At 45.5% G+C, this 26897-nt stretch overlaps 2 protein-coding genes across 3 annotated transcripts in view; both read right to left on the bottom strand.

Moving 5' to 3' along the window:
• Window positions 1-1843: 1843 nt before the first annotated feature.
• Window positions 1844-23527, bottom strand: LOC144158973 (uncharacterized). 2 transcript variants are annotated; one of them, XM_077690191.1, is made up of 8 exons: window positions 23480-23527; window positions 20265-20333; window positions 18701-18789; window positions 13441-13519; window positions 11283-11399; window positions 8311-8453; window positions 4902-5027; window positions 1844-2312 (listed from the first exon to the last, which is right to left on the bottom strand). In XM_077690191.1, the coding sequence occupies exons 1-8, from the start codon at window positions 23493-23495 to the stop codon at window positions 2226-2228; spliced, it is 726 nt and encodes a 241-aa protein (XP_077546317.1). In that variant the 5' UTR covers window positions 23496-23527; the 3' UTR covers window positions 1844-2225. The 2 variants fall into 2 exon arrangements, with proteins under 2 accessions (XP_077546317.1, XP_077546318.1); XM_077690192.1 differs by having other exon boundaries at window positions 8311-8435.
• A 406-nt stretch (window positions 23528-23933) lies between these two features.
• Window positions 23934-26897, bottom strand: part of LOC144159985 (protein NEDD1-like) — a 35631-nt gene continuing 32667 nt past the window's right edge. Inside the window, exon 8 of the mRNA XM_077691612.1 lies at window positions 23934-23944. Coding sequence (XP_077547738.1) covers window positions 23934-23944 — 11 coding nt within the window. The remainder of the gene's footprint in view (window positions 23945-26897) is intronic.

The following is a 26897-nucleotide window of genomic DNA, read 5'->3' as shown; positions in this document are numbered from 1 at the left end:
GAAGCGTAGTTTGACCTCCTGGGGACTTCATAGCCGTATCAACTATGGTAGGCTGCCCGCAAACAATTTGAGCATGGTGGTGTATGCGTACGTATGCGACTGAACCTGGTGTAAGCGAAAGCTGCGGCTCGTTTCCCCGATCAACATTGTAGGCTACGACGATTACCGAGCTAAATTTATAGATTTCACTTGTCTCAAGAAATGTCTTTGAAGAAGCAGGAAATCATGAAGCGTTTACTGCTCGCAGAAACACTCCGCACACACGCCCACCGTGCCTGCTCGCACAGCCCACGAAGCGGCTCAAACCGACACAGGTTGTGGTAGCAGCACCTTACCGTCGCTTTTTAAAATCACACTGAACGTGGAAAACAAGTAGCATATTTGCAAAAGTGGACGTTAGTGCGGTGAAAAATTGTGCTAGGTAGTGCCATCAGCTATGATTTTCGAAGCGATGCTCAAATATCTGCCACGATCTACACTGACTTGATGCAGAGGTCGGTCCTGGCACCGTTGGCCCGTTCATTTGCAGTGTGTCCAATTCTCGCAGTGCGATAATTGGCAGAGGCCGTGGCAGGTATCTTCATCATCGATCGCTTAAATAGAAATCACCGCAGATACAAAGTTCCACATACAAGGGGGTTACAGTGTGGTGAAAAGTTGTGTTAGGGACTGTCATTTGCAACTGTAACAATAATGGCGATGAAATATCTGCTGCGACACTAAGCCTAAAGTTCCCAACATATGACTCCAAGCATCCGAAGCCGGCTGCGAGCTGTTGGAGAAGACCCTCTTCTAAAGATGCGCACGAGCTTGTGTTTGGGTTCTCCTAACTTCTTGGGGCCCCTAATGATTGGTTTCCCTATTATTATCTCCACATTACCCCAAATAACTACACCACGACGTGTTTTGCCTTGTACACAGCCTTGCCATTGTGAGCAGTCGCGAGTTTTTGAACTTGATGCAAGAGAAAGGCACGCTCACTCTAAACAGGCAAAAGCCCACGTTGCAATTATAAATTCCCACCACGACGTCCAAATGAAAAGTAAACATAGCCATGTCTAAACCTGCTTGAAGGCATTGAAAGCTTGCATTCATACCATGCATACACTGCGGATGAGGACAAGTTGTAGCAAAAAGTAAACTTATCAGCCATACATAGTACGGCAGTGACTATTAATCAAATCAAAACATAACTATAAAAAAATTCTTGGAGGCGAAACAGGCCCTGCCTAAGCCGAACTGTAGATAGTACGAGCTCTTTTAAGCATGCGTGGCAAAGCCATCCACTCACAGTCTCACCTAGTCATTCATTTACCAGGCAATGCGCGCAGTATATGTGGTGATATCACAACTGAGCAGCAGCAAGTTTCCGTCGCTGTTACGAGGCGTTTCCTTGCACACACAGTATCGTACATGTCCCGTCGCAAGTATTTCATAAAGAATTAACAGCACACTTTTCTTGGTATCAGTTACATATCTCTTCGCGTTAGCTGGGCGAGTACGAGATGTGGGTCGCGGTGGTAGCAACTACCTGGACACGGCGGTGTCGCGACTCGCGGAAACGGAGAGTCGCTGATTGCCTGCCCGGATTATTTGGTCAGTAGACCACTTTGCTGTATCATTTGCATCAAAACCACGAGGAGGTGGCAGACGGTAGCCACAACAACAACAAAAAAACACGGTCGCATAAGCATAGGAAATGTTCTAGAAGACAACAACATAATCTGGCGTCCTATAAGTGACGTCACTCGTAGGTGGCGCCACGGTATTTCCTCGAGGCCAATACTGATGCTACAACAAACAATACACATAAATGCAAAAATTTATCAGAATGAAGCAATCATTGTTTTGTGCATAAATATGTTTTATTAAAATAGACCAAACTACACATTTGTCTTAAAATAAAAACAATTAACACATTTAAAAACAAAACCTCACAACTGTCTTGAAATAAAAACAATCAACACATTTAAAAACAAAACTCTGAATTGCACCTTTGACTTTATTCAAACAGTGTCAAATATCCCCAGAAATATACATTATGAAAGACCTAGCAGCAGACTAGACAAATCGAGCTATAACGGGATCTCTGTACAATAACAATAGCTTCGTTAACAAAATGCATTACAGCATACACACCCTGAAAGCATTAATGTACAAGAGGAACTGAAAGAGTTAAACCGAGTATTATCAGGAATTTTTTTTTCTGGTTGAAACGAAAATTATTAACCGTCAGAACGCAGCTGTTCGATGTCAGTCCTCAGGGCCAAGACTTCGTCAAACAGCTGCTGATTCATTGCCTGCACTTCCATCTGCAAAAGGCAAAACCACAACCATGATAACTTGTGTACCTTGGGCAAGATTAAAACTGTAGTATATAGAGACAACCTGCACAATTAATGGTGTTCGTCCTAATGAATAAGTGTGCCTATGGAAGGAAAAATAATGTGTCAAGTAACAGGTTGAATTGATTTGCATAAAAATATATGTACATATACTGAATCCCATTACTGTCTTCTCTTTATTTTTGTTGTTACACACTTCCCAACCCCCAAAAAAGGTTTGTGATTCAGCTTTTAAACACTAAAAAAAAATTCCGCTGCAAGCCAACATCAGATTTGGAACATGCCTATGACACTTCGGCAGTTTCTTGTATCACATCATTGCTGTGCCCTTATGTTTTCTTGAACCGTACTATGCAATGAACCTCTCCCTACAGTAAACACCGTGATGTGACGAAACGCGCGTGTCCAAGTAACGCCTACTGGCGGCCGCGAAATGCATCAATGGTTAGCAAAACGCCCTTGCGCCGATGGCCCGACCTGGCCGTGCAGTGGCCGCATGGAATGATGTGCCATTGGTTCAAACTGTTGCTGCCAACCTACATTAAAGGTTGGGGTGTAGCTAGCCTAGCTTTGGCCGTCTCAACTCCAAGCGGCTTTCTGCACCCACAATCGCCGCAACACAACTGTGTACCATGCGGTCAAATGGCGGCTGGGGCATACACAGTATTTACATGATTGCAGGTTGACCCTTTTTGTTAAATTTGACAATCCAATATTGGGGGGTTGACTTAGAGCGTAACCAAACCGTGTACCGGCAGTAACGGCAAGAGAAAAGAGAAATCAGGGAAGCTAAGTGGTGGGGACAGTTTTGAACCCTCGTTTCTATGGTCATGGTCTAAGCGTAACATATTATTTACCACTGCATTCACTCTGGCATCAATAACAGTGATGCCAACTTTGAAAGTTGGCACTTCCGATCTGGGCCCTTTGTCCACCGTACTTAAAGCAACTAACTTCCCACCACTGTGCTGGGAAGTGTACTGAACAATGTGATACGATTGTGGCTATGTCAGCACCGTGCATTGAATCAATGGATTCCCTAATACTCATCTTGTTTATTAGAGATGAACAAAATGCTTTTCGAATGTGAGTAACGTACTCACTAATAAAAGGAAATAGCGCGAAGCCACTTCCGTCAGCTGCCATGTTTGTTTTGGTATAGTGCGGCAAAGGCAGCTGCTGGTTGCTTCGATGGTTGTTATCTCACAGCGAATTCGTATAATCATTCCGCGTGCTTATACAAAAGCTTTTTTTAAACATCTACTGCGCGCACCACGAGCGCACGACACTTGTGGGAGCAGCGATCATTGATGGAAGAGCTGCTGTATTGGTGCTATTGGTAGTCGACGGAAGAGTTTCTCCTTGTGATACGATTTTCTCGGCGACACTTCCATTTTTTTTTAGAGATGCAATTTTGGGAAGGGTGGTCGACCTACATTCGAGTCAACTTACAATTGCGTAAATACATGTTATCGGATGATCAGTACATGAGTAGAGCAGCCTAAAAGGGGTCATTCTGAAAGTTGGATTCTTGCAATGACTTTCAAAAATGTTTTGAGGTGTTAGGTGACAGCAGCTACATATACCAAGGGAAGCTCATTTATTTGTGTTTTCAAGGTCCGCTTACGCCGGCTTTCAGTTGGCTGCCAGCCTTTTCGGCGTATTGTGCGTGTCCACAATACCCCCTGAATTTCACTTTTGGGGGACGCAAATGAGTCTGAGGCCACTGCATTTTTATGCACGACTGGCTTAGCCGAGGGCACAACAGCCCACTGGCATCGGAAAGCCAGCACACGAAGAACTCTACTCCTGTGCGCGTCCAAAGTAGCCTCCCTGCATACACGCCGCGCACCAGTCCGAATGTTTTGCCAACCACCTGCCCTGTCGCAGCGAGCACATGCGCTGGCCGTGACGTTACGGCCGCCGTGTGACGTACGCCGGGAGAAGATAGTTTCCTTATGCTCAAAGCAGCGGCCTATTGACCTCACCCAAACTGCCCCAAGAACTTTGTAAATCTCAGTTGCTACAAAGTTGCATCATTTATGCAAAATAATTTCTCTTATTTACAACTGAACAACACCCTTAAAAAGGTCATTCAATTAGTTTGGAAGGGCCGGGCTATCCTACTATCCTATCGCAACTGAGGACACCTTTAACAGTTCGTTGAAGTCTCGGTGTTTGGTTGGCCCCTTCAATAGTCAGTCCCACACTCACTGCAGTCTCCCCGCGGCACCATTCAGCATTTATCGTGCAGCAGCAAAGGATTATCCACGCACTGACTTGGATAGGTGGTTAGATGAGCCCCAGTGATTTTCCTAAACACCGCATATCAAATGCAAGTTTGTATATGCAATTTATTGTACTTTTTCTTTCATGTGTATTGCAAACAGATGTGCACACACACACACACATATGTACATGTACATATATATATGTATGTTTATATTACACTTTATATTTCTTTCATATCTAATACATGTAATTTTTATTGCAAACAAGCATTGTTATCAATATAAAAAAGCACATGCCCAGTGCTAACGGTACAAGGGTACAGACCATGTAGGAGTGCTGCATCATGGTGAGCTGCATGTGGACGTGACGTATGTGTGCGTCCAGTCGATGCCCCCACTCGTCCACAAGGCCCTCGACCAGTCTCTGCAGCGAGGAGTAGTCTGCTGACGACTGGCATGCAGCAAAAGAGAAGACAGCCACTGTTACACGGAGCATTGAGCGGCACTTCCGAATAATCGTTGATTTGGGTTGTTTTATACGCTGAAGCTATACCTGGGCTATGAGGCATGCTCTAGTGGAGGGCTGCGGATCAATTTTGACCACCTGGGAATCTCTAACGCGTTCCTAAATTTTCAGACACGGGTGCCGTCGCTTTTCGCCTCCAGCAGAAAAGCGGCAGGCACGGCTGAGATCAAACCTGCGTCCTTGGGCTCAGCAGCACAATGCCTTAGCCACTGAGCCACCGCGGCGGGTCCAAATAATCCTTGCGTCAGCATTCCTAATGTTTAAATCTACGACATGTGAATGGGGATTGCTACATATCAGGAAGAAGGAATTTTATTTCACGCATTTATGAGAAGTTGTTCTAGCCTGGCAGCGCTGTAACATAACAACATGAGGAAAAGAAGCTGGGCCACTGGCACCGACAAGACTGATGTTAAATTTGAATGGCAGATATAGAAAACTTAGGGAATAAATATTTATCTTCTGTTTAGTAAGAGTATATTTCAGAGGTAGATTGGGAGAAGTTGCCTGGCCAGGATCGCTCCACACAAGAACTCTGCTGATATTTGCGGGAGTGCTGATATGCTACTTTATGTTGCAAGCGTTTTTGATGTTCCTCGAATTGTTCCTGTGATGCTACGCTGGCAGCTCCCCATTGCATCTTGACAAAAACACGGCTCCAAGAAGGTTCTACTGCGTTTCTGCTCTGTTGCGAGATCTAGATGGATGTACTGGTGCACTGTAGCAGGAATGAAGTGCTGTCTCCTGTCACCCGGACAAGCAAAGAGGCTGGAATGAAAGCCAGCATGCTGCTGCACTGACTCAATGATTACATCCAATGGTTGCTTACGTGTTGTCAGCTTTGTGCATCAGAATAAAAACATTAAAGCCCCTTCCTTAAAGGGATGCTAAAGGCTTAATAAAAATGTTTTTACTGAAAGATCAATTGTTTCTAAGCTCTCTCGGCTTTTGCTTGACGAGCAGTGATGCGTTATTTGCCGATAAATAACTAAACAAAGTCGACATTTCTCCCCCTGCTCTCCTTTCGTTTTTTCGTAACGTAGCCTTTGCGTCACAAACTAGGAGTGAAGCACCGGCAACGCCGGTGCGGTGTAGAGCATAAACGCTGGCAATGGTAGCTTTTACATTTCCGAGCCATGGGCGACTACGGCACATTTCTCTGGCCGAGGAGGCTGGTTTGGACGTTTAAGATTTTTCGCAGACAGAATGAGAAATGCTTTTAGATGCTCGAGCGGCCAGTGTGCCTGCCTCCTCTAGATTCCGCGACCTCATCTAGCCAGCTGACAGCAAAGCCTCTTTTGAAGTAGCAAGTGCCGTTTCGAATATCAAGTGCAGCGTCCCGGGCTACCGGTTGGCACCATCAGGAAGGAGCCTTCATTTCGCCTCATCTGGAGATCACAGCCGTCTCATATTATCTTCTCGCGCGCAATGCGAACGCAGCATGAAATAAACACTCTTCCCGGTATCCGTGTCGGCAGTCGTTGTAGCCTGCAGTCCCTCTGGCTCAAACATAACGAGGGCAGAGTGACACGCGGTTTACAGATTCTCAACATTGGCTCGGTCAGCTAACCATTTGCAGAAAGTTCCTTTCATGGGCGATTATGTATGAACCAGGCGCGCTTTATGGATAGCAACATTTTTAATAAAGTGTTACTCCTCCTCCGCTTGCGGAGAACGGGATATTGGAAGCTCGGGCGGCTCGCTTAACCACCTGCAGTGCATCTTGTTTCTTTTGCCTATTCTAATGAAGGCACTTTAGCTGCTTCCTGACGGGTACAGCGCTTGCTGAAGTTCGGGCGCTCATCGTCTTAGGTTAGTGACTTCGCCACTTGCGCACCAATGCCTTTCGAAAATGAAAATGAAAGCATGATGGCTGACGGAACAGTGAAGAAGGCAGCCTGACTCGCAGTGTATAAAAGCTGCAGTCTGTGTTTTTTTAGATACGATGACATCATGGAAAGCTTTGATTTATGCTTATTTCACGTGCTCAACCACTTTCGAACCTTTTTTTATTTTATTTTTTCAGGAAAACATCTATAGATGCTTCTCCAATGAGCTCTCGCTGTTCACTTTTGTGACGTCACAAACCGTAGTACCCAAATGCACAAGGGGCATCGTCCACTGTTTCCACAATTCTGGCATTTTCTTTCTTATCAAACAACTGCTAGCTGCGAGAATGGTGCATTTAGATTCTCGCCACCGTAATCCATCGATGCAGGCCAACTCGTTTCCATCCTTTAGATGGTTAAAGCATGAAGCTTCCTCCCATGCAACCTGGGTCAAAGCCAAAGTACAAAATCTAAACTCCCAAAGCCCGAAAACTAAACTGCCAGAGTTCAAAGTCAAAGTCCACTTCAACATAGTCAAAGTCCAAAGCCAACGTCCAACCTCACACCACCAAAGTCCAAAGTCAGAGTGGCAACCCTCCTAACAACACTAACCGTGTGTACTGCCAAATTATATTTTGCGTATCATGAGAGGTCCGTTAGGTGCGCAAAGACATCCCATTGTTATTGCATGTGGTGTATGATTGCTGTACCCTTTGTGAAACCCACTGCATAGTTTACTTTCCTGCAGTGTTTTACTCACATGTCAACGCCATCAGCGAGGCATAGAGAGCTTCGCTTAAAAAAATGGAGGAACTTTTTTTTAGTGTAGGAAATAAAGTGCTGACCATAGTTCACACAAACTGAAAATGGGCACAAACATTATATTCGGCTGTAAAAAGCAGCGACTACAGAGCATCGCAAAAGGGTGATACAAAGATGAATAAGGAAAGGCTACACCTCCTCAACATATCTACGTATTACGTAAAACGTTGCTAGAAATCCAGGTGGGAGTGGGGCCTTTAGACACAAACCTGATATTCAGGAAAAGTTTGAGCTTTGTTTTGGAATTAATGTAAGCACAGAGGTACATGTATGAAGAAAAAAAAGAGACGATTTCTTGAATAAAGCTTAAGTCAGGCTGGTGAATTATAATTTCGTTTCAAAACTGCACTAACTGCACACGTCGTGGGCACAACATATGGAAGAGTTCACTTCTGCTGCCTACTAGACATGTCTCAAAGACAATCTTCCTACTGGGTCTGACGGCCAAACAAGTATGCGCTTGTCAAAAACTGCTCTTCTTTTTCTCAGAAATGGCACCCAGAAGCCTCCCTCAAAAACACTAAGTCACAAGTGAGCAGAAATTCGGGACTACTTACAACCATGCCACAAACGGAATCTTGCTTCGGGCCTTTACTGCACTCGTGGCTGGATGGGGACGCAGTCTCAGACACATTCCCTCCGGAGCCTGCCGCAGGGCTCTCCACCAAGCTGTCTTTAATCGCTGTTCCATGGATGGAAACTAACATAATAAGAAATGGGCCAATCTGAGAATGCACACTAATACCACGGCGCTGAAATACACAGGTATTTTAAAAATGCTGTGGACAAGCATTTAAAGCAGCCATGCAGACAAAACAGTATTTAAGTTCATTCGAAAGATGGCCTTATTAGAATCATGCTGACACCACTTTTAATGTGCACTTCGCCCAAATAAGCTACATGATTAGGAAAAAAGGAATGGCCATGCAACTCACTAGCTCATTTCCCGCAACAGAACCTATGATGTCATAAGCACTGCTGTGCAATTTGCTGAGGCCGGCAAAACCAGACGCAAATTAGGCAGGGCTTATAAGCTTGCCCAACAAGCTATTTACGCCTAAATGTAGGGCACATTCTTTTTTTAGCAGCAACAAAGGTGAGGTAAACAGTAGGAGTTACAAAAGTACATGTAAACATAGAAGCACTGTGGCACTTTGTGTTCATCACAAACGACAGTGGCCGACTGGTGTAGGCGATGGTGTCCTACGTGACCATATTTGTTGAGTGAACGTCATGTTTCACGAAACAATTTTCTACCTGAACAAAAACAAGCTAGTTCAAACAAGGTAGTCAAAAAAGCAAAGGCAGAAAACAGCCTGCTGCGGTATGGTAGCGCCATCTAGGTTGACTAACAGTAAACAAGGCTTTGAAACCAGCTGCACACTATTTTCTGTGTTGTAATTGCAGATGTTGCGAGAAAACATTTGATTTGGCAAGAGAATCAAAATTTTAACCTAAATTGACTAATTTTTCAGTGAATAAAGCATCGTTTGCTTCCGGACAAGCGCTGAGGCACTATAAAACGAAATCTTTCGAATAAAACAAACTTGCATTTTGTCTGCATGGCCACTTCAATGTTCCCCAGAAACTGCAAAAGCAAATGCGCAAGCTGCCAATATGCATGACAACCAAAAGCAAAAAGGCACCAATGATACTAATCTCCTGGGTCTTCATGCAACCTGAGTTGTACCCTTTCATTACAATATTCTGTCCGTGCTACTAGAGTCTACATGAAGAGCTGACAAACAAATTGTTCAGCTAAGTGGATGCGTAGGAATGTGAAAGCACAAAGGCACTGAATTATCATGGCTGTCAGCTACCCAATGTGTGCAGTGGGGCGATTGTTAGGGATAAGCAACTTAACATGCAAATTGCAAATTTTTCGAAATAACACTGGCACTGGTATAGGGATTTTTGCACTTAGCAATGCTTTTCCAACGCGCAAAAAAAAATGGAGAAGTTAAAAATCCAATGTTTTCACATTGCAAGGTGCAAGGGTGCCTTTTTAAATCTTCCGGTTTTTGTCAATTTTGATTTTTTTCTAGACTACTAATATGGCAGATCAAATGCAGTGGGAGCAGGCGTCGGATGCCCATACTAATGTCAACAAAAAAATAATTACCAGTAGCCCTTGTTGCTGTACCCTTTCGAAGGCACAGTCAGAACTACCCCACCCCCCTTTTCTCCAAATCCTGAAACAAGGAATTCCAAGACGGGGAAAGCCTATCCCAGCATACACAAACACACTCTGGTCAAAGCCAATTTTTGCACCGAAGCCTCCTACAACATTGTTCCAACAGTTAGGGGTGTGCGAATACCAAATAGTAACTTTGTAATCGAATATTGAAATGAATTTGGAAAAAAAGCCGAATATTGGATTGAATATTGAATAGCAATTTTTTTAGAGGCCTCGATTTTTCGTAGGCTTTTGTACAAAAAAGGAAAGCTACTTCGCATGTGCAAGACCCATGACGTTCTTTTTTTTTTTTTTCAACCCAAAGAACACACTTTTCAACTTTCATTAGCACCAGTCCAGTTGCCGAACCACTATGAGGCGGTACTTCAGGAATCCGGAGCGGACATGATACGCATTTGAAGAACGGCTTGCTCCAGATATGCTGCACTGTAATCATAGGCAACGACTAGACAGTGTCTCTAACTCTGTATCAGCATTTTGCAGGCAGGAGAAATGTGATATGAAATACGGCACAACCAAATCCCAGACCACAATAAAGCACTACAGTCGATCCCGCATATATCAAACCCAGATATATCGAATTATTGCATTTATCGAACACTCCAAACATCCCCGTGGAAATCCTATGCAAAGAAAATATTTTATATATCAAATTATCGATTTATCGAACTATTTTGTGATCCCCTTAGAGTTTGATATATCCGGGATCGACTGTACTTCGGAGCTAGCACATTGGGAGCTTGAAGCATGAACGATACATCACGAAAGGAAATCCCGCACTACAGTCGCCGTGCACGAGCCTGCGCTATCCCCTGTGGTCTAAAAGCAAAAAAAAATGCAACAGACATACACCAACTCCTTTAAAAAAGCCAGAAAAAGAGAGGCGCTGACAAAAACAACAAAAGCGGAGGCGATTGCTTTACCGGAAGCTACCCCCCATGTAAGCATCTGGTTGCAATATTCAAAACGGCGGCCAAAGTCGACGGCGACAGCACGAAGAAAAAATTTTATCGCCGCAATCGCAAATTACTATAAAACTTACGGCCCCTACAAAATGCACTCGTCAAAAGCACTATGTGGATAAAACTTGCCAAGCAGACGTTGCACCAGCCGTGCATTTGCCGGGGCTGATATCTCTCACTTTCGCAGAAGCCGACACAGGAAAATCCACTCGACTATTCGGAAAATCGAACAGTAGATATTCGATTCGCGAATCGAATTATTTGTGGAGGTACTATTCGATTCGTATTCGAATATTTGAGTATTCGCACATCCCTACTCCCAGTAAATAAAGATGTAGTTTCACGCTTGCTGACAGACACTTGTACACACCCTCAGCCTTGGCACTCTCCTCATGTGAAGGTGCTGTGGGTGGCCTCAGCAGGGTGGTCCGGGAGTCAGGGCGGGAGATGGGTGTGCCGGGCAGGATGGGCATGATGTCACTCAGTCCTTCAAACATGCAAGGAAACAAAACAAGAGAAAATTTCAGACTTAACTCGCCAAAGCTACACCATAGGGCTATGAGGCACACTGTAGCGGAGGGCTCCTACAACCTTGTGTTCCGATTCCTTCTTTGCAGGCATTCATCTTATTATTCTTCCTAACTGTTAGACTAAAGTGCGGTTGGGCTTTGAAGTTGTAAAGCAAGAAATCAACTTCCCAAAACTTCTCCGGGAGAAAAGCGATTGTCCTCAAGAAAACAAAAATTAACTTGGCCAAACTCAGCTTCCAGCGCAAGTTTTGTTTCAACCAAAGTTCAACACTATCCAATATGAAAATAAGAACTTCAGGCTTTAATTCAAGGGAGGGGGGGAAGAAGTGGGCTGTTGAAAAATTAAGCATCGCAGCACGAAATTTAAAGAAAGTTCAGAGGCCCCTAATACCACTGCCACATGGGCTTTTTCAATCCGGATTCAAGCGAAGCGCGATCGACTTTTCGAGCGCGCTCGAAGCACCGTCACCGCTACGCAGCACGTTTCGATCCTGATTGAGAAGTCACACCGGATGCACTCACGTACGCTTCACGGCCGGCTTCTGGTACTTTGCGCACTCATAGTTATATAGAACTGTATACATGTTACTGCACGCTATATATTGGCTAAAGTTATTTGATACGATATGTGGCATTAGTTGAAGTTGTCACCTTCTGTGCCATTACTCAGAGGGGACGAGAGTATCCCCACTTTCGTCCAATGCTGGCTGCAGAAGCCTGTTGGAGCCACCCAATGCACTTTTGAACAGGCCATTTAAAGGGGCCCTAAATAGGCTTCCGAAGGTCGCCATTTCAATCGCGTAATCGCTAGAGTACCCCTTCACGACAACGTGTACCAAATATTACACCTCTGCGTAAAGCAGGGGCCGCACAAACACGAAAAAAAGATTTCACTTTCTCTCCTGGCTCACCAACCATACCTTGCCGCCACACTTGCGCGCTCTGACGCAGTTCTTTCCGGCTCTGACGCGCCTCTATGACGCACGAGACACTGCCCAGTGCGGCGCCACGAACGCGAACCACAGCGACAGCGCTCACCGTGCTACCGGAATCTGGTGGGCGGAGCATGCGCGTCGAGTGCTAAAAAAAAAAAAAGCGCGCGCAGGGCTTGGCGCAGCCAATGACTGCACGTACATCAAGGAGGGTGATGGATTGCCCTGTTTCTCTCGGTGGTCTTGCGCCGGGTCGATGACGTCGCGGCTTCCACAGTGCTTCGTAGGAGCTACTAGAGGAGGAGAGCCCCAGGCCTTAGGGGCGGCCCCTTTTAATGAGCGATAACTCGGCTAATACTTAACGAATTTAAACAATTTTTGCGGGATGACGTTCCTTGGATAGTACTCCAGTGACTGCGCACGCAAAATCGTAACATTTGGCAGCCTATTTAGGGCCCCTTTAAGGCCAACTTTTGCCGTTCCTGGGAAGAATTTATGTGGAAAGAGGAAAGAACGCCGGAACGCAACCAAGAGAAGCCACTGCGACAGGATGCAATCGACTTTGTGTCTGAGGCGTGGGCTGCTGTCATGGAGGATACACTCGCAGGCTCGTTCAGAGAGTGCGGAATTGCCAATGCAGTGGACAGTTCAGAGGACTGCGAGCTGCATGACTGCCTCTCTGACATAACTGCCATGGCACCAGGACAATGCAAGAGCTTGCAGAGAGAGTGCTATGGCCTAGTCTTCGGATTTGACATGGAAGACTCTTCTGACAGCTATGAGAGTGATTAGACCTCTCGTAAAGCTTTTTTGGCTGCCTCATCTTTATAAAATTGTGTTTATCTATAATGCACTGCATTTGTTTTTTACTTTTGAACATTTTGAATTTCGGCTAAGTTCCGAACAAGGACCCCCTCCCCCGAATTCCTTGAATTATCCCCATGTCGAGGGGACGGTGCTTGCTCAGTGTTTCAAAGTAGGAATCTCACGAGTACAGGAATGTGGGCTTTTAGCTGCATTTACAGTGCATCCACCTGCAATGCAATGAACTGTGGGATGCACTTACGGAAGGGCTGCCTGCAAGTCGAGTACGAAGACCTCCAAGATGCGTCCAGAAGACAGGAGGACTCTGTGGGCTGCTCCGACTGCACGAATATGGAAATCCACAGAGTTACTATTGCATTTCTTGAGTGTAGATTTTAACGCGCCGACGCAACGCAGGCGATGAGGCGCACCGGAGTGGAGGGCTCCGGATTAATTTTGACCACCTGGGGATCTTTAACGTGCGCCGAAATCTCGTACACACGGCCGTTTTTGCTTTTCGCCTCCATCAGAAAAGCGGCCGCCGCGGCCGGGAATCGAACCCGCGACTTCGTGCTCAGCAGCACAACGCCTTAGCAACTGAGCCACCGCGGCGGGTCACTATTGCATTTCTCAAAGAAATTATTAGGGGTTTAGGTTGTAAAGAGAGTAGGGAAAACGTTTGGGTGTGTTGGTTCATAGTCACACAGAAAACAAGTGCATTAAAAAACAACAAACATAGGACAAGGCGCTTGTCCTGTCTACGCCTCGTCCCATGTTTGTTGTTTTTTACCGCGCTTGTTTACTATGTGTAAAGAGAGTACAGTTGAACCTCGTTATAAGAGACACTGATGTAAGAGACAAATGGTTATAAGAGACACTATTCACCCACATGGTTGGCTGCCCTATCTTTCCCATTAAATCGACCTCTTTTATAACAGACATTGGATGTAGAAGATTGGTTATAAGGGACAAGTCGTCCTTGAAGTTTAATCAATAAACTCGCTTGTAACAGACATTTTAACTTCAGACGCACTGCCACCAGTCACTAATTGCAGTTGCTTCCATTGTGGAAACACAGGTAGATGACAGACAGGTGCAGTCGCTATTTATTATAACTTCAGCAAACACAAAGTGGTTCAGTCAGCTATGAAATGACAATGAGAAGCCCTGCCAATGGAAATGCAACTGACAGAAGTGGTTGAAGCTTACTGCAATCCATTGGATGGAGCGCGATCGCACATGCAGGCTCTCCCACTCGCGTAGCTCCCAATCAAGAAGCACTGCAGATGTTGAGTCCTGCAAGCGTAATGAATAGCCTGAGCACACAGTGGAAGAAGCTGTGCGCTCTGGCTATTCATCAGGCTTGTGAACTCAACATCTACGATTCATCTTCCACAAACAAGGAAAGGAAAAAAAGCTTGTAGAATTGGTTGTAAAAAATAGTGTAAATACAGTCATGAAGCAAACAAAGTTTCATAAATTCTGGGGGCAAAACATAAATTTAAATGAATCTTTTGCAACATGCTGTAGTGTTCTTTTGAGCTCATTTTAGTCATACGGTGCCCACATTGAACCAGGGTCTGATTACTCTGAAAACATGGTACCCTGCTTATAAGAGACATCTCATATAAGAGACAGAAACTGCTCCCCGGTATGTGTCTCTTATAAAGGGGTTCAACTGTAGTATGACACGCATGCACGTGGAGACAACCCCACCACAAAAATATATATTGTGCACATACGGACCCACTGATAGAAGCATAGTGCCCTTGGTAGACATACAAAGAATGTACAAGCACAATAACCCCTAAAAAGAAGAGTGCGAAGTACCCCAGAAGAAAAGGCAATATAAAAGGGGCATGCGCACCCACATATTCACCGGGGCCCCAGACAGCAGTGTACCAAAGCTCTAGCAGAAAGCTCCTGCATGCAGCCTCCCTACACAGTATACGTAGATGCCACTGATTTCCATAAGCATAGTGCCATAATCATTTATGCCCGCAAAACGTCCCCAATCACCTCTCCTTCACACTGCATACCTCGAAACCTGCAAAGGTGATTGCACTGGCCCTGTCCCAGCAGCCCCGATAATACGAATTTCAAGGGACTGCGCGAAGGCGTCGTATGACCGGGTATGAATGGTGTCATATGAATGGCGGAACGGGTAAATGCCGCGCTAATAAACAGTGTCACGCTACAAGTGGGCTGAGAACCTAATTAAATTGCTATATTTGGTGCATTCTCGTGTAATTTGTGAACCCCTAACCAAAATCCCAAGTAAAAAAAAACATTTATTTCGTGCCCTTCCCCCCCAGTGTCTGCGATGGTCCGCCAACCCCCCACCTGGCACGCACAGGATAAGCTGGGAAGGCCAACGCGGCTGAGCAATATATAAGAGCGGAAAAGGCCAGTGCACCAAGGCTGTGGTCGAATGATACAGAGGAGGGGAAGTAGGTTAGGAAAGTTGGAGTTTGGTAATCGCCGTGAGGTATCGGGCAATGTTGTTTTCCCGTTCACTGGCTCGATGGGAGCATCACATCACGGTCCGCCAGCTACCTGGTTTTTAACTCCTCGCGGTGTGCGCGTTGGTGCTCTGCTGTCCGTTGGGGCCATGGAAGGCTTAGTAGCCTGCTCCCGCCTGCCGGTACCTGCCGTCTTGAGTCTGTTAAGCAAACGGAAGCAAGTGGTCGGGCCCGCCGCAGACAGTTTTCCTTTGTACACCAAGCAGCGTCAAATGGGGGGTAGGAAATAAAGGCAGGAAATAAAGGTAGGGGCAAAGCAGCGTAGAAGTTGGAAAAAACACCGGTTAATCTGCGCCAGCGTCCGTTGTATGAAGCGGACCGCGTGCACCTGACCGTCATATTATTAAGTTTTCTAATGCACTGTTTCTATGGGGAGTTTGCCGCGACCGCGGTGATCTGTCGTAAGAAGCTGGTCGTCGTAAGACCGCAAGACGTATCTTCAGGGTTCCACTGTACCTGATTTGAAAAGTCATTCAAAATTTTGCTGCAAGTGCTATCTCACTCGAGGCCCTGAAACTCCGTATGCGAAATCCACCCACCACACAAGCGGAACCAATGTCCACCAACAGTGGGTTCGGGGGCAATGAGGAGGCTCATGCAGCATCCCAACCACTCCTCTCTCACACACACACACCCAGCCCGACTGCTTCCCAAAAAGCCAAGTCAGCTCGCGACAGTCTCTTGGGATACCACAAGATCGCAACGTATCACCACCTTTTCTTGACTCCGATACTCCCTACCCACACTTTTTAAAGCAAAGTTTTCTATGCCTCAATGGTGCTGCCCATCGTTATATCAAATTTTACTAAACAATAGCCAACTTACACGATGAACACCTCAAGAAAAAAAAAAAAAAAAAAAAACTTCCCATAGCCGAAATCGAACCTGGGTTCCTCACGTTATGAAGACATCTGATTAAGCCATTTCAACATAGCCAAAGCAGTTTGGATTTTAGAATGACTTTCGCACAGGTTGCTGGGAGATGGCTTCGTGTTTTAACAATCTTTCTCTTAAGAAAGGGGCGTTGGTTTTTTTTCACAAAAGTACGGCTCTGGAGACTCCTTCAAACTGAATCCCTACCTGTCAGAGCTCTCCTTCACCACCTTCCCCTTCTCTATGCTCCCTGCCCAATTTCCCATCACGCGACACCAGAGCCACAGTACAACACCGTATGTAGGCCTGCCCTGACGACTCCCTATTATGGCAGGCAACACTGGGCTGCTCTGAGTTGACAACGCAAAATATTTCACAGACAGAGCAGTCAAGGTCGCTGGGCACTTGTGGCTGCTGGCCACACGTCCCGCCTAGTAGGGCCCTCTATGAATGCAGCTTTTTAACAGCGAAGCAATTCGTTCATTCCGGCGTTTAACATAACTCAAAATAACAGTATAAATAAAGAAAATCAGTGGAACTGGCAGGATTCGAACCTGTGTCGGTGTATCAAAGGAGTTAGAGTCAGTTATCTCACCCGCTTGGCTACGACCATGAATAAGTACCTGAGAGTCAAAAGGCTTACTCACTCAGCTGTGACTGCTGTGGGGAAAGGAATCACGCCACCTGCTCGACAGAGAACACGTGACAGGGTACACGTTGCACCGGCGGGCACCTAGTTTAATTAAGTGTGCGCATTCCGTTCGTTCATTCTCTTCTTCGCCTATATAGCAACAAAGATGGAGTAAATGTTGTTGCGGCAGTGAAGAAGAAGCGAATTGGCTGCAATCGTGAACTTAAACCACCGTGATGGTCGTTAAGGTTACGTACAGCTTCACTACTTTAAAGTCATACGCATCAGTGTGAGCATCATTTTTCTCTCTCTGTCTCCAATGTCATATGTTTTCTAGTTCGAACCAACTCAGTGCAAGACAAGCATGAAATGCGCAGCTTACCACACGTACAATACAATCTAAAAAACCCGTAGTGCCTTCCCACTCTGGGAAAAAGAATAACCAGCAAAGCTTGGCATAGCCTAAGGAGTGCACAAAACAAAAGTTTTATTTGTGGTTTATGATTGAGCGTACTTCCTAGCCAATTAGCTGAATAAAACTTGGAAGGACACGCGCTTTATTCTCGCAGACAAACGTGGAGCTATGGTTTCCCTTTTGCGTTGTAGGCAGCTTACTGTCTGTGTACCCGCTAACTCAAAGCGCTCAACTATGGGGGTTAGAGATGGGGCAGACTGGACTGTGAGACGTCCATGTTAAAGTCTCCCACCAGAACAACAGGCATGTCATCAGTTCAGGCATGAAACCTAGCTGCGGCAGCATGACCCCCCCCCTGCCGCATAAACCCCCTGCCGGCATAAACCAACAAGTATTATTGGCTCACGTCAGCATTCGAAGTGGGCAAGTTGCTCTTCAGATCACAAGTCTACTGTAATTCCTGCTCCTATTCCTCGGAGCTAACAACACAGGTCTCTCCTAGAGCAAGTTAAAAGTACAACAGCTGATAACAGTGCTAGCACCGTTATCAGTCGATTGCACAGCTAGTGAAAGAGCCATTGGAGGTGGAGAGTGGTACAGAACTCATTAAAGAGGGTGTAAGGGAGAAGCAGAGAATCAGTGCCGGAGTGAAGCGAATTTACTAGAATAAGAACTGGGGGGATTGGCCATATACAGCTTTGCTATTAAAGGATGCTCCAACAGCCTTTGTCTTGTTGTAAAGTGGTCAACTCCCTTGGCCTGAATTATGCTGTAATTTGCGGAAGGAAATGTAAAGATGAAGTCACCCTTTACACAGCCGGAGCCTCCACGAATTCGGGCCACCTTTAATGTTCATGTTTCTTTTCTTTCAGTTCTAAAAAATACAGCTCCACTGATTCTTGTTTCACCCCCCCCCCCCCCTTATGTGTGTCTACAATCCCACAAATCTGTACTTTGGATCACCTTTAAGGACATCATACAAAACAAGCGCTTGCGTACAACGGAACATTTTGCGCATTTCCCTCTCAATGCCAAGCCAGCTGTGAGTTAACTCTTCTCCATATGACTGAACCAAACCCACCTTTGCAAACACGCTGTCCTGCGACGCTGTCGAGACGTTGAAATCCCCAGGACTGAACGCTGAGTGGGTGCTATCATTTCTCGGCGTTTCTGCAAAGGCAAATAAAAGCTCAGAGAAAGCAAATACCAAACTACCAAATTCTCATTTTCAGTTACTTGCCCCCTCCTCCCAACCACACATATATCTTCCGTTCTCCATATCAATGAAGTAGTTTAGGACACACATGAGCATCCAACAATCCCCGTATTTACTTCCCCCTAGTGCACGCCCCGTTCCAACATGCACCTAATTTTCGCAACAAAAAAACGCGCAAAAAATTTTCCCTGCAGTACAAGCTACTTAAGATTTACCCAACTTTATTACTGCATTAAGAAAGTTGTTCAGCACCTTCTAATCACGGCACGTTGTACGCACTATTTGCACAGGCAACCACGTCTCCCAGCATGGGTAACGAATATTCTGAAGAATAAAAAATTAAAGGGACACTGCAACACTCTTTGAGCAGAGCAAGTAAACCTGCGCGACGTTTACATTACACTGCCAGGAATACCCGAGCCAAATATTACACGTGCACGTGAAGCGGTGAGCGCGCAAATCGATGTGAAAAACGCAGAAAAACCGACCGCACTCTTTTCACTTCTCCTAATTATGCACCCCTGGCATGGCCTATACGACGTCATTTGGGCCATGGCTATCCGATCGGCTGCCACTGGTCAACTTCGCGGCTAATTTCTCGCATTTCCTCTGACGATCCGCTGCCGTCGGCACTGTGTGCGAACCTCTTCTCTGCCTGAACCTGTACGCATAGTTTTGCCATTTCTTTTGTGTTTTGAGTGCGTGCGGAGTTTGAGTGATGAGCTCAATACTAACCAGACCACTCGACAACAAACGTTTATTGCTTCAAAGACGCCCTACCAGCCCGAGCGCATGCTTGCGAGCAGGCAGCCATGCCTGCTTTTTTGTGGCACCTAACTGGAAATAGACACCTCCACGTTTTGGAGAAAAGGGGAAAACTCCCCGGCCTGTCATATATCGAAGGCCGCCGGAAAAGACGCCGCGAGCCGCACCCCTCTCCGGGAGAGAGTGCGCAGCTTTTGTCGCGTTGTCCGCGGTCAAGTTGAGAGGAAACAATTATGCGCCATTTTTCATCGCGCATAGTTTCGGTGATAGTGAACGGATTGCACTCACCTGGGTTTCTCGTATTGGGAAATACAAAGATTACACTTTCATGGCTAACACTGTTTTGTCTATTGTTCCTCCAAAAATTACTAATTATCTCTAATTATCTTGGGCAAAAAATAATGGCATATTTGAAATCAGCGGAAGAAAAAGTAGCAAGACCAACAAGTTTCACAGAGTTAACTTAACAACTAAAGGAAGCTGTTGTAAGAGCAGTGTCCCCCCTCAGGCAATGAATACTAACTTCCATTGCATTAACCAACGTGAAAGCTAAAATTGTGATGGTAAATCCAACGGAGCAAATGACAGCAACTGACAGACTGTGGTGCAGTTTCAAAGAGGAGATTCCACCCCCAAATACATTTCAGTCAACTACAAAACTCACCTTTGGTGAAGCTGAAGTACAAACCTGGGGACCCCGAGTCCCCCTCTCCATGCACAGGACCAGGTAGGCCTGAAAAAAAAAAAAAAAAAAGAAAGGAAGAAAATTAGCAAAATTTGATTGATTGATTGATTGATCGTAGGGTTCAACGCGCTGACGCAACGCAGGCAATGAGGCGCGCCGTAGTGGAGGCCTCCGGATTAATTTTGACCCCCTAGGGGTCTTTAATGTGTGCCGAAATCTCAAACACACAGGAGTTTGATTTTCGCCTCCATCAGAAAAGCGGGAATCGAACCCGCGACCTAGTGCTCAGCAGCGCAACGCCTTTGCCACTGAGCCACCGCAACGGGTAGGAAATTAGCAAAAAAAGTTTGCAGTGGCTTAGCTCGGCTATGTCCGGATATACGTAGTGTGAGCTAAGGTTCAGCTGGTTATTCTTAGCTTTCCTGGTTGTCTAAGATTAGCTTGATTATCATGCTTACTGCTGCTTCATTGACACGCACAAGGTATACGCATTATTCGACACATGTAATTTATCAAGCGGCTCCGGCGCAGCGTCACCAATCGCCCAGAGCTAAGCTGTTTCTACAGGCGCACGCTGGCGTTGCTGCAATGCACGAGCCATCGGTTCCACACCCGGCCACCCCTCGCATGATCATCAAGTGGACCAGGCTGCCACGTGCGGAATGGAGGCCGGTGAAGACGCTGGGCGTGGGGTGTGTGAGAGACGCCGGGGAGCGAGCAACGTTCTGTGCGGCGTGTGACGTCACTGCTCTTCACGCATGCGCAGCATGGCTCTCCAGGAGCCATGCGAAACTGCTCAACCTCGGCCAGTGTAGCTAGCGTCACTAAATAAAGGCTTTTAGAGTATCGGCACTCTTTTTTCTCATTGTTATGTGCCGCCAGGATTTTCATTGGTCGGTCGGCACCACGTGATATTTGTTTACATATGGGCGCAGCTGTTTTGTTTCTGGGCGTCTCTCTCTCTCTCTCTCTCTCTCTCTCTCTCTCTCTCTCTCTCTCTCTCTCTCTCTCTCTCTCTCTCTCTCTCCCTCCCTACCTCCCTCCCTCCCTCCCCCTGCTGCGTGGACGCTAGAGCGGCCGGTCGCACTCTGCCCGTCACAACCGGCGGTGGTTTCGTTGGGAGAGATGGCAACACTGCAAGCCAGAAACAAAATGGCCCCCATACGCTGCCGGGTGCACAAAGTGGCGGTACTCTTAAGCGTAGCTTATTTAGTGACGCTAGTGTAGCTCACGCTACAAACCAATGCCCCTTTTGAAGAGTGCTACGTTTCCCACTCTTTTCTAGCCCATGAAACGTACTACAACAGCAACACTAATAAGAACCACATCCAAAACCAAGCAGCCCTTGTTTTCAAACACCACTGCGGGTGTCGTATGCAGGTGTAAATTTCTCCTCTCTTTCACACGTGCAAAAAAAAAAAAAAAAAAAAAACGGACGTGGGAAACAATATTGTAATCAGGCCAGTGTTAACGAAGCAAAGATAATAACTCTTTCGCATCACACACAAGCAATAAAACCAGCCAAGAAAGTACCCATTGTAGTGCACTTCCTAAAGGAATACTGCCATGAAATTTTCGTGTTACATTTTTTTTCACTGCTATGGTGCCTACCAGCCCCAGTAATCGTTAAATGGTCGACCGAAGCGGAAATTATGTACAGCCTCATTTCTTCGTGTCAGTTCCAGTTTTGACATAATGAACATCGAGACAGCCGCCATGACAGGACAGCGCCCTTGACATTCCTGTTTCCTCGCACCGCGGCCAGTCTGGACACGTGCTAGAGAGAGAACGCGGCCGAAACGGCCGTAGTCACATGCACCCGGGCAGCACGACGTCAGTGCTCAAACTGCGACATAATACACAAGGTTAGCAGCCCGCGCCAACAGCAGCCAGCAGCTCAACTATGTCACGAGAGCCCTGGCATTGGCTATTTGGGGTGAGGCACTCAATGTGTGACGCTGATGTCCAAAGGGCATCCTCTGTGAGCTTTCCCGTGTGTGCAAAGAATAAAATTGATTTAAAATATGTTACACTTCAAGGCCAACTGCGCTGAAATTTTCGACCTTTTGAAAACATTATTTTTGTATAGTCTGCCTAAAAATACCCCAGGATACAAAATATGACAGCTCAAATACCGTGTATTCACGGTGCAAACGGCCGTCGAAAATCGGCGATTTTGAAAACAGAAACTTAGAAGAGCACGGCCATTAGCTGGCGACCGAGCGGCCACAAGTGACCGGCCTGCCGGAGGGTAGCTGTGCGCAACGTTTCCCCCTCGCAGCAGCCCTAGGAGAAAAGCGCGTATCGGAGCTCGACCGGTTCTCGTGGCTGGCCGAAGGAAAACGCGCCCGGCCAGCCACATTGTCACTTCCCCTTTATAGCTGTTCGCACGTTTCGCCGGCAGGTGCAGCGTCGCCTGGGATGAAGCTATTTTGAACGTTTATAACTTAATAACAATGCATTTCACGGGGCTGCTAGTTATGTCACAGTTGGTTTGGTGGTACATACTGTACGTTCAGAGTTGGCCAAGGTGAAATTTGAGTGCAGTTGGCGTTTAACGGTTGCTGCTTAAACTGCCTGGGATATATGCAAAGGAAGCTTTTCACATGGTTATCTCAACTATGAAATTTCGTGTCAGTACTTCCTTAACAGTAAGCACCTTGGGCTGGCTTCAGTTACAAGTCTTACACTCTAAACCACTCGCTATAAAAATGAGGCTAATATTACACGAGAGAAAAAATATTTCGAACTTTACGCAACCACCTAAGCTTGGCAGTCAGCAATGCATCCAGAATGAGTCGGCTCGAAATTTTCCCACTTTCATCACATTTTGCTCACTGCTAGCTGATGCAACTACCGTATTTATTCGATTATAAGGGGGTCACGATTATAAGGCGGTGGTGCAGTTTGGAGAGTAAAAAAAATTACCATATATATATGTACACATATATATATACATATATATACATATGCATACTGAGGTTCGAACATAAGGTGAGGAATGACAGACTACAGATAATGGAAACAAACCTCACCTTGTATTCGAATAAATATGGTATGTAGCAGGAAGAATCGCTTGCCAAACAGCTTTTTATTCTTTTTTTTTTTCACTTTTTCATCGCTTCATTTTGTGCAAGAAGCTGGGCAGAGAACAAAACGAACTCGACACACAAGCCACAGCAGTGTAGACTTACAGTCCGGAGTAGACATCTTAATCAGGCAGTCAGGGCTGTCACACTCTGCAACGAAAAAAAAAAAAAAGGGCGCTTGTTCGGAAAACCTCAACACCTCCGAAGGATACTGTTATTATCTTTATCTTTATTCTTTATTCGCATCAAGTAAATACATGATGCTGGAGGTCCGCAGAAAAAGCCGACTAGATGTCGGCTTGACGGAGCCGCAGACCTCCCCCCCTTTCCCCCACTGGCCGCTTGAACAGCATTTGGATAACGTCCGAAAATCAAACAATACTGTTCGTTACAGCAATCGGGTTTGTAGGAAATCATTAAAATACAGCATAAATGTCATTAAAATACAGTAGAAAATCGTACAGTGACACGGGGAAAACAACCACAGAAAGTGTGGGCCCGACGATTGCAATAAAAAGAGCATTAAACACAACAGAAAGACATGTATTTGCCGCTTTCGTCAGTGGCAACCTAAGAACATAAAATACAAGGAACCTCTACAAGGAGGAGTAAAAAAAACAACCAAGAAAAAAAAAACAATCAAGCACACATTAAAATACACCACCAAACAACATTCGCAGGAGGAGATGAAGAAATTGCGCAGATTCCTGAAGGTGATACCTTCTAATGCTGTGTTTCTGGAAAGAAATGTGTTGAGCATTCTTGGTAGTCGGTTTTTGTGTTTCACCCCCGTGTTTCGAGATTTTAGCGCACGTTAAAGATCCCGATGTTACAATGATTAGCTCATGTGCAGCGCCCCCACGCGGCGCTGATAGTTTTGTGTTCGGCCGTGCAACATGCCTGGCACAGCGGCGAGTGGCCGGTTTGGCAAAATAAAGACAGTTTGTTCTGGGCAAACGGCTCGGCACGTTCTCATGTCTTTTGTCGGCCTGATGGCCTACTTTTGTTCGCGGTAGTCACCGCCTACCACCCGGCCATCCGTACTCCTACACCCCTAACACCCGAGGTGGTCCAAATTTATCCGGAGCCCTACACTACAGTCCGTCTCATCGCCCCGGTTAAGCTTCAGCACATTAGACTCCCATAATTAAAAAATTAAAACTACAAGGCATACTTGATTTTAAAAACACAAATGCTCCTAACGCTGCTCTATACTTATGCAGAAGCAGACCGATTTTTCGGACTTGGAGGGGAACGAAAAGTAGTCCGTATAAAAGAGCAATCCAAAAAATCCGAGAGTCAAAAAAAACGAAATTTATTTTATTTAAATAGCGCTGAAGAAGGCGCGAATGGTTCAGGACAAACGTGATCATGATGTTGCTTACGTCATCGTCACCTGGTACTTAAGTGCATTCCAAGTGCAGCATTGTGAAACCAATTAATACTGTAAAGTAGCCAAGGACAACGCAGGTTTCTTCGAGGAACAAAAGTTGCCTGGAGCATATTGTGCTACACTAAGAACTTGAATATACGAGTGGCGAAGTAGCCGTCACTAAATTGACGTGCAGAGAACTTGCAGCCCGAAGCATTTGACCCACAGCTCACAGATTGTTAAGCTGTACATTGCAAGGGCTATTTTCTTTTCATACTCCTCCAAACCAATTTGTTGGAACGACTTTTTTATATTCCCTGTATAGTTACCACTGCTCAGTGAAACTGCCCTTTTTTGGCTCTCGCTTTTCATCCGTACAAAACAGTGAAAATGACAACTGTGTCATTGCCAAATAGCAAGGGCAGGGACCAGTGGCCTTTTGCAGCGACACTACCCTTTATACCAGTGGTTCCCAACCGTGAGTGTACTAGGGACCCCTTTTGGGCTTGCAAAAAAAGCAACGAGGGACCCCACAACAAACTATGTTGATCAGTGTCATAACTTTAAAAAATTTGTGGTTGCAGCTAACATGGCCCACTTATTCAATGTGTGACCTTTGTGCCTGACTTTTATCCTGATGTGTTTCCTCTTGTCACACAATTTGCTCTTACAGCTTAAACCCTTTGCCCATCTAGACTAGCTGAGCTGGTCCACATGGGTTGTACCGCTCCCCCCCCGAAGACAAGCTACAGTCGTCCATGCTAAAACAAGCGCTTGGGCACTACCGCTCTCAAGCTACCCTGAAATATGTTAGTTTCTTAATCATGTTAGTCATGTTTACCATGTTTTTTTATCATGCTAGTTTATTTTTAACCAGTTTTAACTCCTATACACTTGTTTTCAGACTATCGTTTGGCAGCTTGATGACAGGAGATGTTGGCGTCTCCTATCGCTTGACGACAGGAGACCAACAGCCTGAGCCCTTAAGGTGGTTCACCCCCAAAAAAACGCCGTTTAACCCTCTCGCTTCCATTGACGAATATAGCCGTCATGAGATTGTGTACCAACATGACCGATGGCGACTATACTCCTTACCAGTAATTTTGGAGCCCTAATAGCACTTCTTTGCATACCTGCAGCCATGCGGTGAAGCCATCTTCGAGCAATCTTTTTAGAAAATTTAAAAATAAAGGAAAAACGTTATTTCATCGAAATTATGGTGCCATGTGAAGCCATCTTAGAGCAATTTTTTAGACACAATTAGAGAAATAAAAGAAAATTATTTCACTTAAATAATGGTGCCGTTTTACTCGGAAAACAAGCTCTACAAATTGAGCTAAAAACGTTTTTCAGTAAATTTGGTACGTCTTTCTTTTTTTTTGCAGAATGGAAAGGGCTAAAGCAATGCAAGCACCCATGTGCTCCCTTTTGTGTGTCTGGCTTTCTCACATAGCTGGCGTGTTGTGCAAAAAGCCAACCTCAATACATGTATTACGCAGGAAAATTGAAGAAATTAGATGCAAAAGTCGCGCAGCGAAGCCACCTATTTGCATCAGCAGCAAGGTCTGGCAAAAAGGAGAAAAAAGAATAGGGGGGAAAGAGTTTCGGGGAAAGCTTCATGGACCCCTGAAATGCACTTGCGGAATCTAGGAGCCCCATTTGAGAACCACCACTTTACTACTGTATAAACCGCACAAGGCCTTTTTCTGGCCTGCAGTGTTAGACAGTAGTCCGCCTGTTTATCACTGGACATGGTAAATTTCTGTTTTATTTTCATAGCTTTTCCATTAGAAATAATAACGTATGTAAATGTAACCTACCAGAAGACAGCTTTGACCACTATTTACAGGACTGCCCAATAACAAACACCGAGAACCACTTCTTAATGTCCATAGAAATTATCTCGAAAGAAGGAAACCAGAGCTAATAAAACATACAGAAACATTAAAAATTTTAGAAGAAATGACAACACTAATGAACGCTAATATTCCGGAATACTAACCCCTCAAATATTTTGTCACGATTTCACACACACATGTAGAAACAAAGTCAGCGGCAAATAACGAGATAATAACTTTTAGACCTTTTGTATTTATCTGTGCTCTGTAATGAGTCATTTTCCGCGTAACTATCGCGTAACTACCTCGTGCT

Source organism: Haemaphysalis longicornis, unplaced genomic scaffold (genome assembly GCF_048455015.1).
Source record: "Haemaphysalis longicornis isolate Haplotype H1 unplaced genomic scaffold, Haemaphysalis longicornis Haplotype H1 scaffold_10, whole genome shotgun sequence".
NCBI lineage: Eukaryota > Metazoa > Arthropoda > Arachnida > Ixodida > Ixodidae > Haemaphysalis > Haemaphysalis longicornis.
The sequence above is the reverse complement of the archived record's forward strand: the minus strand, read 5'-3'. Positions and strand labels throughout refer to the sequence as shown.